Here is a 15,739-nt window from a genome sequence, read left to right as displayed (position 1 = left end):
TGAGGCCGCCAGTTCAAAACCCCAGGCAATACGAGAAGCAACTATTACAATAAGTTGAAGCACCCCCTCCTCATTCTCTCTTAAAACAATAAATAAAATCTTTAAAAAAAAAAGTTTTAAAAGCCACTACTGTAGACCCAGAACTACATCTACTTCTCTTTTGTATGAAGCCAGTGACCACTTAGTCTTTTCCTTCCAGTTTCTCAAGTTGTTGCTCCAGACCATATTGGTCATTCTCCCCTTGGACATACAGTTCCCCTTCTCTTAAAACTATACTCCCGATGTGGTCTGAGCAGCGGGATTACAGTTGACCCTTGGACAATGAGAGGACTAGGAGTGTTAACTGCCTGTGTAGTCAAAAATTTGCTCTAAGTACAGCCAGCTCTCCGCATACACAGATTCCCAACTGTCAGCTGACCCTTGAACAATATAGGTTTGAACTGCGTGGTCCACTAGGAAAAATCTGCACTTTTTTTTTTTGATCAGTGCAGTTCAGACTCATGTTGTTCAAGGGTCAGCTGTAATTCCCTCCCTTAATCTAGACCAGGGGTTGGGAACCGTTTTGGCTGAGAGAGCCATGAACGCCACATATTTTAAAATGTAATTCCATGAGAGCCATACAACGACCCGTGTACATTACGCATTATCCAATAAAAATTTGGTGTTGTCCCAGAGGACAGCTGTGATTGGCTCCAGCCACCAGCAACCATGAACATGAGCGGTAGGAAATGAATGGATTGTAATACATGAGAATGTTTTATATTTTTAACATTATTATTATTTTTTTACTAAAGATTTGTCTGCGAGCCAGATGCAGCCATCAAAAGAGCCACATCTGTCTCGCGAGCCATAGGTTCCCGACCCCTGATCTAGACACTGTTTTGTTTTGTTTTTTTACCAATGTAGTCTTAGAGTGCATTGGCTTTTTTTGGCAACCATATCATCAATGATAATTAAAGAACATATTATCTCTTTAAAATGAATTAATTAAGAATCCTGTACTCTGAGTAACTGATTTTATTTTAAACTCAAGTTCACAAATTTTACAATTATCACTAACATTTCATCCTATTTGTTTTGGTATTTTCCCTTGGGTGCTATGATCTTTCAAATACTTCTCCCATCCATTAGGATACTTATCCCTAAGGTTCTGTCATTTGCAAGTTTGAAAAGCATGGGTTCTGTTTTTCAGCTAAATTCATGGTAAAAATAACATGCCAGGTGAGACTAAGAGAGAGCTCTTCAAGAACTTCCTCTGGGTATCAATTAATCACTATAAACCTGGGTTGTTTCAGTAAAAATGCATTTTGTATTATCAATTAATTGATCCCCACTAGCATATCCTAAGGACTATGTTAGAGATCGTGTTATAATCAACAGAGGCTAGGTTTCAAGAATTCAAAGTTAGCCTGAATAGGCGGTGGCACAGTGGATAGAAAATCAGCCTGGGACGCTGAGGACCCAGGTTCAAAACCCTGAAATCACCGCCTGAGTGTGGGATCATAGACATGACGCCACAGTCGCTGGCTTGAGCCCAAAGGTCACTGACTTGAAGTCCAAGGTTGGTAGCTTGAGCAAGGGCGTCACTGGCTCAGCTGGAGTTCCCTGGTCAAGGCACATATGAAAATCAATGAACAACTAAGGTGCTGCAACAAAGAAGTAATGCTTCTCATCTCTCTCCCTTCCTGTCTGCCTCTCTCTCTCACTAAGAAAAGAATTCATAAATTTAAAACAAAATAATGATACCCCACTGTGGAGGTTTGACTGTAAGGAAAAATACCATTATCTTTCAAGAAAGTAGCCCTTTCTCTACATATATGTAGTCTTTGGCATCTTCTATTTTATTATTAAAGTGTTATTATTTAAATAACCTTTGCTGGGATGTAGGCCAATTAAGGCAAATAAAACTTTTGTTCAACATAAAGCCCATATTTTATAAGGTTTACAGCTAAAATCTGCCAGAATTTATATTCAGAGAAGCTATGTAGCTTCTTTCTTTCTTTTTTTCTAAAAATTTATTTTTTTATTTTTTAAGTGAGAGTAGGGAACATAGAGTGACAGACTCCTGCATGCACCCCAACCAGGATCCACCTGGCAACCCGTCTGGAGTCAATTCTCTGCTCGTCTGGGGCTATGCTTGCAACCGAGCTATTTTTAGCACCGAGGCAGAGGCTCTACAGAGCCATCCTCAGCGCCCAGGGCCTACGTGCTCAAATCAATTGAGCCATGACTGCAGGAGGGAAAAAGAGAAAGAGAGAGAGAGAGAGAGAGAGAGAGAGAGAGAGAGAAAGAAAGAAAGAGACAGAGACAGAGAAGGGAGGGGGAGTGCGGAGAAGCAAATGGTCGCTTCTACTGTGTGCCGGGACATCCATGTGCCAAGTTGACACTCTACTGCAGAGCCAACCAGCCCGGGCCGGCTTATTTCTTTCTTTTTTTTTTTAAATGTTTATTTATTTATTTATTCATTTTTAGAGAGGAGAGGGGGGGAGAGAGAGAGAGAGAGAGAGAAGGGGGGGAGGAGCTGGAAGCATCAACTCCCATATGTGCCTTGACCAGGCAAGCCCAGTGTTTCGAACCGGCGACCTCAGCATTTCTAGGTCGACGCTTTATCCACTGCGCCACTACAGGTCCGGCTTATTTCTTAATATCTGATTGGACTTGCTTCAGAATCAAATGTTACATACTAACAGAAAATATACTTCAAAGTTAAAATCTAAAACTAGCTGTATTTTAAAACTATAAATATAAATGCATATAATAACACATACTGTATTTCCCCATGTATAAGACACTTTATTTATTTATTTATTTAAAAATCTGGGGTCTAAAAACTGGTTACGTCTTATACAGTGGTTGTAGATTTTTTATTTAAGAAGTGTGACATTTCAAATGCCATAGATGGAACCGAGGACAAGGCAATATATGAAGACAGTGATTCGTCATCAGGGATGAGGACAAGCTAATTGATGGGAGTTTTGACAGTGATGAGGAGAGGTAGAAATTTTATGATGAATAAAACTTGAGTTCCATAACTTAACATAATACATTTTTTTCAAATTATGGGCCTCAAAATTAAGGTGCGACTTATACATAGGAGTCTTATACACGGGGGAATATGGGACTTGGTAACATAAAATTTCTTGAGACCTCAAAATCAGCAAAGATAACCTTGAAACAATTATTAAATTAACACACGGTTATCTGCTTAGTACCAGGATACAGACATGGTTTGCAAATGTGTGCTAAGTAGATGAACTGGACAGTCTCAGAACTGACATGTAACTAGAAAACACTATATAACTGGATCCAGTGTATTTCAAACTTTTAAACAGAAAAGCAACAGACAGCATAATCTATAAAAACAGAAGCAGAAAAAACCATCAGTGGTTATCCAGGACTGTTCAGAATAAGAAGTGTTCTTTTTCTGTATGATGAGCTTCCACTTATTTTGAGAAGTGACTCAATATGAAGAATAGTAAGCTACATGGTCCTGAGCTGAACAGCTAATTGGTTTTCTGACATCTCTGATTTTAAGTTCTTTTAACTATTAAATTCCATACCTGTAGGAAGGCCTCCTTGAAAGAATCTCTCTTCGTTTTTGGGAATCAGTTACACTATCCACTGATTCCTGTGAATCTTCACTTTCTGCAATAGTTGAAATCTGAAAATAAAGAAAACTTTATCTTGATAATCAAATTTCGTTCCCATTAAATTTTTATGAATTTTAAGAAAAAGTCAAATACAAAAGGACATACATAAATCTTATACATACTTCAGATTTTTAAAAAATCCATTTTTATGAGAGACAACCACACTATAATCACTAGCTTCTCCCCTTTTATTCTATACAAGTCCGAGGACCTAAAACATTTGTCAAAACCACACTTTTGTGATATTCAAATTTAGCTTAATCTCTTCCAGGACTTCATGTAATCAGTCCTGAATTCATCAATATTACCTGACAGTTGTTTTCTTCTAGTTGTTAGAATAAGACTACCAAATAAAATAAGATTTCAGACATGAAGGAAAGAAGAAATGACTAAAGTTTTAGTCATAAGTCTATATAGTGACTATACAAATATTTTCCTTTAACTACTGTGTAAAGACTTTTGTGAACATATTTACAAATGTACAAATTAGAGTGGTAATACCCCACCATGTTCCAGATGGTTGTTTCTAGCAAGTTAGAAAAAAACTCTCTGCTACATACAGACATATTTCAAAGTTGGCAGTCTACAATTTTAACTAAACAAACACACATTGTTTAATTATAAGGTCTACCAGAAAGTTCTGTCCATTTTTGGAATAAAACAAAATACAAATTTTTCTTACTATCAATAAACTTTATTAAACAATATAATTGCCATTATTATTAATGATTTCTTGCCAGCGTGAGGGCAATTTGTATATCCCATTTTTGAAAAATGTTTTATCTTTTGATGTGAAAAATTGAACCAGTGCTTGTTTGATATCTTCTTCATTTTTGAATTTTTTGCCCTTCAAAAAATTTTGTAAGGACAAAAACAAGTGATAGTTGGAGGGTGCTAAATCCGGGGAATATGGTGGATAAGACAGACATGCTTCTGTAGATTTCTTCCTTGTTGAAATTCGTAAAAATTACAGTGGCATAAATGAACTTTTATCAGTAGCCATGGGTACACTATCGCTTCACACATAAGACTAACGTGAATCAACTTTGTTTTAGTTAATTTGCTACGTCAGTATGTATACATTAAGTGATAAAAATAGAGACACATGCGCCAAATAAACATGTGCTTACGTGTCGAAACTTGTGATAGAAACGGACAGAACTTTCCGGTAGACCTTATACTTAATCACTTATTAATACAGTAACATTAGGTCCTGGATAAGTACAATTATTATATCCGTTTTATAGTTAAAAGATCTGAGGCACAAAGAAGTTAAGTAACTCACCCGAGCCACAAAGCTAGGAAGTAGTAGAATCACTGTCAATACTTGGCATCTCAGATTTAGACACCCTAACAGGCGTCAAAATCCTACTGGTTCCAATCTGAAACCAGTTTTATGAGAAGCAACAACCCAAGGGTGTTTTCAGACCATTTTTAGACTGGAAGCTCATTCACCCAGGCAAGCATGGCTGTCAAATTTATACTGCCAAGTTTCCCTAGTCTGCTCTGCAGAAGCCTCCTTCTCTTTCCTGAATACCGTGTACATGATGTTGTCAAAATGAGAATTAGATTTAACCAAGGCAAAAGGGTCTATGTGAGTTAGCTCCGGGTCAAAGTTTATGGCAGTGGCGATAAGAACAAACATATTGCCCTGGCTGGTTGGCTCAGCGGTAGAGTGTTGGTCTGGCATGTGAAAGTCCCAGGTTCGATTCTCAACCAGGGCACACAAGAGAAGTGCTCATCTGCTTATCCACCCTTCCCCCTCTCCTTTCTCTCTCTCTTCCCTTCCTGCAGTCAAGGCTTCATTGGAGCAAAGTTAGTCCCAGAGCTGAGGATGGCTCCATGGCCTAGCCCAGGGGTCCCCAAACTGCGGCCCCCTGTGGCCATTTATCCAGCCCCCACCGCACTTCCGGAAGGGGAACCTCTTTATTGGTGGTCAGTGAGAGGAGCATAGTTCCCATTGAAATACTAGTCAATTGTTGATTTAAATTTACTTGTTCTTTATTTTAAATATTGTATTTGTTCCCGTTTTGTTTTTTACTTTAAAATAAGATATGTGCAGTGTGCATAGGGATTTGTTCAAAATTTTTTTTATAGTCCGGCCCTCCAATGGTCTGAGGGACAGTGAACTGGCCCTCTGTATAAAAAGTTTGGGGACCCCTGGCCTAGCCTAAGGTGCTAGAATGGCTCCGGTTGCAACAGAGCGATGCCCCAGATGGGCAGAGCACTGCCCCCTAGTGGGCATGCCAAGTGGATCCTGGTTGGGCACATGCGGAGTCTGTATCTCTGCCTCCCTACTTCTCACTTCAGAAAAATATAAAAAAAAAAAAAAAGAAAAAAATACTCAGAGGAACTTGAAATCCCAAAGGTACTATGTATGTGATGGGCACTCATATTGACAGGGCTTTGTGATCTATACTGCTCAAAAAAATTAGGGGGTATTTTATCGCTTCATACTAATTTTGAAATACCCTTAATTTTTGTGAGCAGTATACATGCATTTTAAAATGAAATTAGCTAAATCTAATAATGCTTCAAAAAATATACTTACAATAAAGTAATGTGACTCATCCAAACACTTTAAATTATAAGTATAATCATTTGGTTTGGTTTAGCAAGCAAGAGACAGAGACAGGAAGGGAGAGAGATGAGAAGCATCAACTCATAGTTGCATCATCTTAGTTATTCACTGAGTGCTTTCTTATATGTGCCTTGGCCAGGGGGCTCCAGCCAAGCCAAACCCCTTGCTTGAGCCAGGGATCTTGGGTTTCAAGCCATTGACCATGGGATTATGTGGATGATCCCACCTCCAAGCCAGCATCCTTATGCTCAAGCTGGTGAGCCCGTGCTCAAGCAGGTGGCTTCAGGGTTCCAAAGCTGGGACCTTAGGATCCCAGGTCGAAGCTCTATCCACTGCACTACCAACAGTCAGGCCTAAAGTATAAGTATAGTCTTAAAGACCTAAAAATTAACAGGAACATTTAAGGAATCCAGAAATGACAGATAAACATATGGGCAAGGCTGAACTTACTCTGTGAGTCTTTGCCAAGTAACAGTGCTATAGTTACTGCCAAAGGAGCACACAGAACAGTCTCTTACTAATATGTAGCTGCTGTGCCTAGCCCACTCAGTACAGTTTGCACAAACTTTCTCACAGAGGTAGAGCACATGAGGAGCTGTGAAAAGGCCTTAAGAGAAGGTCAGAATTTCAAGGACTAACAAGACTGTCCTCATAGTGAACAGCACTGTGTGTGCAAAGTGTCTACTTTTATTAATACTTCTCAGAACCTTAGCTCCTCTACTGTCCTTTCTGCCATGTTTGACCCCTTCCTTACAACCTTCTTTTAACAATATAGTGACTTGAGCACACTCGCCCAAGTTGAAAGAATGAAAACAACTTCAAAACATGCTACATAAAACACCCATATGACAGTTTCAAAATGAAGTTAATGTTGCTTTTTTATATATAGCCTTTGATTTTTATTTTATTTTTTTACAGAGAGAATGAAAGAGAGAGAGAAGCAGGATGCATCAACTCATGTAGTTGCTTCCTGTATGTGCCTTGACAAGGCAAGCCCAGGGTTTCGAACTGGCGACCTCAGCATCCCAGGTCAACACTTCATCCACTGCGCCACCACAGGTCAGGCAGCCTTTAATTTTTTTCAAATCCAGATCTACTGCTCTTGGTATAAAAAAAAAACAAAAACCCTCCCCTGACCTGAAAGATTTTTGTCAATTCAGACAAAAGGAATTAACTTACCATATAGTAATTACTTTGAACTATGAAGCAAATTCCTATGGATTATCTACCCCAAATCAAAAACCAAACAAACAAAAAAGCTCAAACTCAAAAACATACAGTGGACCCACATTTCTGAGACTAATAAAATCATGTCAAAAAATCCTTTTTATAAATAAAAATAATTAATTATAATCTAATATATTTAATAGGCTATTAAAAATAACTATATGAAAAACTACATCCCAATTTTAAGTATCATCGACTACCATCCCATTCCAATGATACACTCACTTCCTCTGGGCCTCACCTTCCGTCACCTCCTATAAACCGCTTCCTGTGCTTCTATAGTAACTCTAACCTTGGCCACTTATAAGTCAAGACATTTTCAAAAAGCCAAACTACCTCTTGTAGATATAAAGTTTTAGATCTGTACTTTTCAACTTTCTTTTCCTTTGTTAAAACCCGTACCTTCTGTTTATATGGAGGGGGAAACTTCCTATTTTGATATTTGAAATCTCAAAATAAAATAATAGCGAAAAATCAAAGCAATGGTTATATTAGATGCTTATTCAAACTACATGCAGTACCCTGGAAATTTATTCTTCCTGGGAGAGTTCATACTCATGGTGTAGGTACAGTATTTTACTCAATGGAACAAGAAGTTTAATAAAAGTCTAGAACAATGATTTTCAAATTCTTTTGATCCAAAGAACTCCTTTATAAATAAGAAAAATTTACATAAGCATATATTTATTCATAACTTATTTTGTTATTAAAATAATTTTTAAAGACATTAATTATAAATATTAAAATATATCTGTAAACCTTTAAAAGATAAATCATTTATTGTTTTTATAATATTGAATGATTTGCTTTAAAAGGCTTCATAAAAATCATTTAACAGTTTATAACAGTGACTCAAAAACTGACTCTAAGCTTGGAGTTTAAAAATGTAATTTAAAATCGGCTATTGTTGAAAAAAGAGAACTCATGAAATGTATCTATAAAATAAGTGCATTATTGGCCAGGCTTACTTAATAAAACAATCATTCTTCTTTTTCATGTACCAGTTATACAAACTTTTGATGGAATTTATCTAGTATATTTTCATTTCCCTGGTTCCCAGTTACCATATGCTAATAAAAAGTATTATGGTTTCATATTTTAACAAGTAAGTTCGACAACTATTAAAACTCTACAAAACTTCTAAATAGTTTAGAAAATTTTATTTCCACGTGTTTGAAAGTACATAATTTGAGTTTTTAGGTGCCAAATTTACATTGTTTACAGTTTAAAAAAAGTAGTAACTCTCTCATACATTAAGAGCCATTTTCCTCCCAGAAAGGAGAGTTGTAAGGGATTTTCTTTCCAATAATATATTAGGTAACACACCTCTTGCAAGTCCTTGCTTGCCATCATTAGAAACAACAGAAATATTGGAACACTTGTCTTCTGTAAAAAACAAGCAAGGAATTCATCCTTTCATTTGATAACTCTTAAATATTTTGCTACATGATAACCACTGAACCTCTGTGTTGCACAAGAGATTTTCATCATTGCTTCCATTATATTACAAAGCACTGTAAAGATGCTATCAAAAATTCCATCTCCAACCACTGTCCCTTGCTCACTCTAAGTTGAGTCACATCTTCTTGCTATTTCTTGATATGTGAAGCATACTCTCACTTCTGAGCCTTTGAACTTATTTTTATTGTTTGTACTGCCTTCTGCTTACCATGTTCCCTGACCACCCAACATGAAACAGAACACCCTTCTCTCCAAATCATTCTCCATCACTTTCCCCTGCTTTATCAGCTTCCCAGCACTTATCCTCACCTGACATATTTTATTTTTCATTGTTTCTCTTCGCTCAAATGTGATCTTCATGAGAATAGGGAAGTATTATTTGTTCACTGCTGTCTTTCAAAGCACCTAGAACAGTGACTGGCACATAGCATGTGATCAATAAAAATCGTTGAAGGAATGAATGTAAAAATTTAAGGTAACATAATCTATAAATCCTCTGACATGTTTAAACTGCACTAAATGAAAAATGCATCCAAAACTAACAAATGAAAAGTGAGGATGCCACTGTTAACTTCTATTCATTCACATCACTTCCGTTACGTTGGGGGATTCTTACATAATCTGTAAGATTTGACTCATACATAAAATAAGGATCAAGTTAGGGCATCAATATCAAATCATAAATATAATATTCATACAGCTTAGTTTCTAATATTCTTAGATTAAAAAATATAAACAGAAGTCCTAATATCTTATCCTCACATCTGAGAAATGTACCTTGTATATTTTGGAAATGCTCTTCTAGAATAGTAATATTTTCCCATCTACAAGTTTGAGGTGCATTTCTCTCCTTGTTTGATGTAAAAACGACTTCCTAGTTATTAATACTAATCACTGTCAACTAGGTAAAGTGACCATTAAAATTTTATAGATTCTCCATGGTTTAGATGCTTAAAATAAAAATATACTATACTATGTCTCTCTTGTAGAATTCAGGCTTTCAATTATGGGCATGGCTCACCTTAATGAAAAGATGTGTGCTTGAACAAATGGACTCTTTTTAACAGATAATGTACATATAGTCCCCAGTTCCAATTTATTATCATTTTTGTCACAAACAAAAGATTTAAATTAATAATAGAGTAAACAAATATCACCTATTATAACCTAAAATTGTATAATCTTAACAAAATTTGTGGGTGGGCATAATTTTGGTAATTTTTCACTGTTCTTTACAGAAAGACCTCCGAATATAAGTGAAAAAGCCAAGATTAATGTGAGATTTGGAATCTATTCCCATCCTCTAACTAGCAGTTTCTTTCCACTATTATCAAGAGAGAGATGAGTAGGGAAGTAGTAATGGCACAGGATGGAGAATGTAAGGGAGCATTCAATGAAATAAAACTGAGGCAAAGGATAAGAAACTAGCCACTGTGATCCACAGAAGTATCAAATTCTTCGCTCTTTACCCGGACAACACTGACCTGGTAACAAATTCTATTCCAGGTATCTTTCAGTATGGAAATTCATACAGTTGAATGATTTCACAGGAAAACATTATTTTTTTCCCCACTCAGTGTTCAAGCAAGTTAAAAAGCACAAGGACAGAATGAAGTGGGGGGTGGAGGGGCAGGTAATAGCAGTTCAATACCAAACAGTATAATAGGGCTGGCAAAATCTAACCTGTCCTGACCTTTCCACGTCAACAGAATGCTTCCAGGACAAAGGAGGCACTTCTCTCCTCTGTACATACCCAGCAGGCTGGCTACCATGCCCAAGGAAAAGACTCCAGCTCACCCAAAAGACAATGAGGATGGTGAGGAGGAATCAAAGCTCCAACTTAAAATAAATGGCTGAAGAAAAATAAGTGACTGTTTAGTTTGGACTTTTTTCTTTTCTTTTTTAATGGGAAGGGGGCGGGAAATAAGGACTAGAAAACAGTCCAACAAAGGAGTTAAACTTGCTTAACTAGTTTCAGAGGTTAGAACTGGGACCATCAGGTAAAATTTTAGAAAGGCTTATCCTGGTTCATCCCTGGGAACAGTATTTTAGCAATTACCCTAATTACAAATTGGTTACCTCAGGAGATAATATGACCTCCCTGACCTTTCTTCCTCTGCAAGTGTTCAGCAATGTTACACTACCATTTGGAGGAAGTGGGAAAAGATATAGGGAAATTAAGCAACAGACTAAGGGCTAGCTGGTAAGTAGCAAGTTTGGCCTAAACCTAGAAGATCTTTAAGATTTTTATTCAAACCTGAATTACATGTTTACAGAGAATGACAAAGCCATAAAGAATAATTTCTCACCTTCCTTTCTAAAATAGTTCTCTCCAAATCTAGGACCTAGGACTCACCTGAGTTCCGGAGAAAAGTCTTTTTAAGTCCTTACAGGAAGACTGTGAAGCAAAAAATATGAAATGGGAGGCTGGGGTTATGGCCTACTTGAATGAAAGTTCAAGTTTTTCTTCTTCTTCAATAAGTTCAATGCAAAGATGTATACTGCTCTAGGTTTTCCCTACAGTTAGTCACCTTCAGAGTCTATGTGCTTTTTAATTCCTTTGGCTCCAACCCAAAGGAACAATCTCTCCATCTCTCCAAAGAATGAGATCCCTGACTCATAAGGTGCACTTTCTGAATATATCATTATTTCAAAGTTATATGCTGTAACTTAGAACCCTAAATGTAGCTGGTATTACAAATGCTTGATATAATCTATAAATTCAAGTAATACCTTAGGTAAGGTTATTAGTTAATCTTTGACAAGGGTTTATTTTTTTCAGTAGCATGTTTAGAAAATAATTACAGAGGTATTATTTTTATATCTCAATTTTCCTTAATTGAGGTACATCAGCTTTACAGTCTCTCCCAAACATTTTTACTTTATCCCACATAGTTAATGATTTCCCCCAATTAATCCTTTTTCTTCTTCTACAGCTTAAGAAAAAGTCTTTTTCTTATATATCAGTTCTTGGGTATATATGTTCCTATACATAAGGTGACTATACAGATGCAGCATATTCCTTTATTGTAAAGTAAAATAAACTCTGAACTAGATTATGCCCCTATTTTCATAACTAGTGAAAGAAGAGAGATATGACTATAAACCACAGTTATAAAAGTAGATGTAGAACTTTTTATACACATACCTGAACTGTCTGGACTTGTGGAGACTGAATAACTGATGGCTGGGCCGCCTGAATAACTCCATGGACTTGAACTGTCTGCCCATTGGGCAGCTGTACTAATGTTACGGTGGGAGCAGATGATGTTGCGTGAGCTGCTGGCATAGATACCTATTGTGTTGAACATGGAAAAAAATTACCGTCACAGATACCTTCTTGAGAGTACTCATGTTCAATATAAAGCAAGTTTTTAGCAGCAACAAGATGACCTTTTTGCTAGCTAATATTTCATTGGTGTGAAACTAATAATATTTAATATTCTTAAAAAAAAGACTACAAATGCCTCCCTCACTCCCACTTTCCAACTCCTCCCAAATTGACAAAAAACAAAATACTATTTTAATGTAATATTAAAACATGTAACAGATGTCAACTAAATACTACTTTATTTGCATGGTGCTTTTACATTTTCCCACCTGCTTTCATACCCAATCTCTCATTTTGTTCTTCAAAGATATCAAGGCTGGATAATCAGGATTATTTCCACTTTAGAAACAGAAATACCAAGTGCTCAAAGAGATTAATTTACTGAAGGTCAAGTAATATGTTAGACTTAAAGAAACAAAAAAGTATTCTTAATATCATGTGTTAAATAAGCCATGTTCTAAAATATTACTGTTCTCAAGCTTCGGCAAATTTAGCTACTAAATCTAGAACAAACATACATTTTATAATATACAACATAGGTTTGTATTTTTATTTTAAACTAATTACAAGTATGCCTTTCATTAATGAGAAAGTACTCATAGGTATTAAAATCTGAAAACCTCAAACTCCCCAAACAAATCACTAACTGGTAACAATTGATATTTTAAGAATTTATTTTCTTCTTATAGGAATAAAGGAGTAGAGTTTAGAAAATATAAGCCATTTTTTCCCTTGAGGCACAAAGAAGGCAATTTTAATGAGTCAGTATCTGGGCACAAAGGGCTCTTCTGCCATAGATGTCTGTCAGATGGTACTTCCGGTTCCTTTGCTTGCACACCTCTGGGAGTACTAGGGATTTTATCTGGTAAACCAGTTACTGGGGACCTATAAGCCAGGAACAGTGCTAGAACTGAAACTACAAAAATGAGAAAGACATAGATCTCTCTCTTTAAAGAAATTATTGGGGTATGTGTGTGAAGAAATGGGGAAAAGAACACAAGTAAATATAATTCAGTGAAGTAATGAAGGTTCCAAAGATAAAAATGACCACACAGAAAGTTTTCCTATCCCACCTAAGAGAGGAGGCTACCAAGGAAGAAGGTGAATTTGAAACAAAGAAACCAAGTCAGGCATGTTGTTATAAGCATAGAATCCAGGCAGAGAGGCTAGCACTCTCTGAAAGCAAGGAGAATCAGGATGGTCAGGCAAGAGCAGAGAGGGAGAAGCAGTAGTCCTACTGGATCACATGAGTGTTTTAGTCTCTGAGGTTGGAAGTGGAACAAGATAAAAGAAGACACAGCAGGCGGCGGCTAGATGTGCTAGTCATGAAAAGTCTTGTATGTCACAGTAAAGAACCTGTACTTGATCCTGAGGAGAGTGGGACAGGCACTGAAGGGTTTTGAACTGAATATCATGGTGAAGTTTGCATTTTAAGTAGGTCTTTTTTGTGACAGTGTAGAAAATATTTATGTCACAGGAAGACAAAAGTGGAAGCAAGGAAACCAATTGAGAAAGTAGTTAAGGTGAGATGATAAAGGGCAGAAAGAAGGCACTAGATGTGGGAAGGATGGGAATGAGAAAAGCAATTTAACGAAAATTCGAGAAGCAGACCAGAAAGGGCTTTATGAATGACTGGTTGAAGGCGGTGAGAGGAATCAAAGATGATACACATATATCATGGTTAGGTAAGAAATGGCAGACCATGCTACCAACTGAAACAGAGAACACACACAAGAGGTAAGGAGAAACTTTTGGTGGCTGGGGTGGTTGTGGAAGTTAACAGAATTGATCTGACATCTGAATTTGCAGATATTTGGCAAGCAATTAAATATTTCACTATGAAGTATGGGGGAAGATCCCTACTGAAGGTAAAGGTTAAAACCATAAGCTTTCCATCTTTGGACAGTTAGAAGTCCTTCCTAATTAATCCCTTTCTGGCCACTATAAATCTTGTTTAGTTTTATCTGGTTCTCAAAATAGGGTCCATGGACTATACTCCAGTAGTTACAGAGCGACCTGTTGATAAACTCTGATGGACCCAAAGACATTTTTTCCTACACTAAAACACAACCTTAAATTATTCAGACTATTTCATCTTAATTCCATATAAAAGCTTTTCTATCTAATATTTGAAGCAATTATTATATCCTCTTCTGAGTATTCTCTAGGGTGAACATAACATGTTAACTCAATAAATAATTCCTTTTCTACCCTGATCATCTGCATAATGGCTCCTCTCAATATAAGTTTATAAAATACAGATACAGAGAAATAAGATGAAAATCATTTATATTTCTACCACTCAAAGGTAATCACTTTTATTTTTTTTGGTATAGATGTAGGTGTTCTTAAAAGTACATATATATACACTCAATTTTTATAATACATTATCATGGAATCTATTTTATCTTTTGAGTCCATTATAAATATCTTTCCATTCCATTAACATCTTCATTTTAATGGGTGAATAATATAAATGACATGGTTTATATAATAAATTCCTTATTATTGGATATTTAGGTTTACAAATTTGTCTATTTCAAGAAGCTACAACAATGACCTTTTATCCAATTCTTTAGTTAAGTTCATAAAAATTTATTCTCAGTCAAAGCCAACATTCTTTTTTTCCAATCAAAAAAAATTATTGCAAATTCCAAAAGTAAAGTAAGTAAAATAACAATCTCATTATTGTTTTAGATTGTCTTCTGTTATTAGTTCAGCTGAATGTTATTTCCTATTCATTGATCAAATTACAAAGATCTTGGATTTGACCATTTTATTATACTTTTCTAGTATTAAAGACTGACAAAAAATAGCAGGTATCAGAATTCTGAGAAGAAAATTGTCAAAAATGTATATGTGTTAAGGCCTTGGATGAGCAAGTGAAAAATATTCTGTAATTAGGAATAAAAAGAATGAAACATTTACAAATGGGAACTAGCTTTCCAAAACTCAAATATCACGTCATCCTGCTTTTAAAAGTCTTAAATTAAGGGCTAGAGGACTGCTTGGTAAGAATGGCAGATTGAACATGTATGTATAATTTTGCTTCTTCCTGAATTTCCAATTAAACTTCATGACACTTCGTTTTTACAGACATAATCACACAAGCATAGGATGGGAAGGAGCAAGAATTTTCAAGGCTGGAAAGCAAAAGGATGGATGTATTAAACTTGGAAGACCTCAGAAAGCCAACTCACGAGGTGGCCGCAGAGAAAGTCTGCTGGCACCACAAAGCCCTCAAGCAGCTCCGGATCCAATACACTGGGGAAGGTGGAGCGAAGGAGCAGCAGAAAATAAGGCTGTTTCAGAAGCAGTTGGATCCCCTTCTCATCTCCCTGCGGGGAGAACTAAGTATCCCATACTGACAGAGAAGTGGAGGCTTTCTGACTAGAGAGTTCCCCTTGAGTCTGACTGCCTAACACCAGGCGCTGCTGAAGGTGGGGTACTAAACCTCAGTCTTTCTCACTTGGCTCCCAGGCCTTTACC

At 36.5% G+C, this 15,739-nt stretch overlaps 1 protein-coding gene across 5 annotated transcripts in view; it reads right to left on the bottom strand.

The window, feature by feature from the left end:
* Positions 1 to 15,739, bottom strand: part of CREB1 (cAMP responsive element binding protein 1) — a 72,480-nt gene that overhangs the window by 31,440 nt on the left and 25,301 nt on the right. For 2 of the 5 annotated variants that reach the window (XR_010746653.1, XM_066346368.1), the window contains exons 3-5: positions 12,068 to 12,214; positions 11,276 to 11,317; positions 3,561 to 3,661 (exon numbers count right to left, since the gene is read on the bottom strand). Coding sequence is in view for 4 of the 5 variants with exons in the window: in XM_066346368.1 (XP_066202465.1) it covers positions 3,561 to 3,661; positions 11,276 to 11,317; positions 12,068 to 12,214 (290 nt within the window). In the remaining variant the exon portion in view is untranslated. Of the gene's footprint in view, positions 1 to 3,560; positions 3,662 to 9,228; positions 9,337 to 11,275; positions 11,318 to 12,067; positions 12,215 to 15,739 lie in introns of those variants that run through there. The other 3 variants (XM_066346370.1, XM_066346371.1, XM_066346369.1) reach the window with 3 other exon arrangements.

The sequence above is a fragment of the Saccopteryx leptura genome, chromosome 7, assembly GCF_036850995.1.
Source record: "Saccopteryx leptura isolate mSacLep1 chromosome 7, mSacLep1_pri_phased_curated, whole genome shotgun sequence".
In the NCBI taxonomy this organism is placed as follows: Eukaryota; Metazoa; Chordata; class Mammalia; order Chiroptera; family Emballonuridae; genus Saccopteryx; species Saccopteryx leptura.
This window is presented reverse-complemented; position numbering and strand designations above follow the sequence as displayed.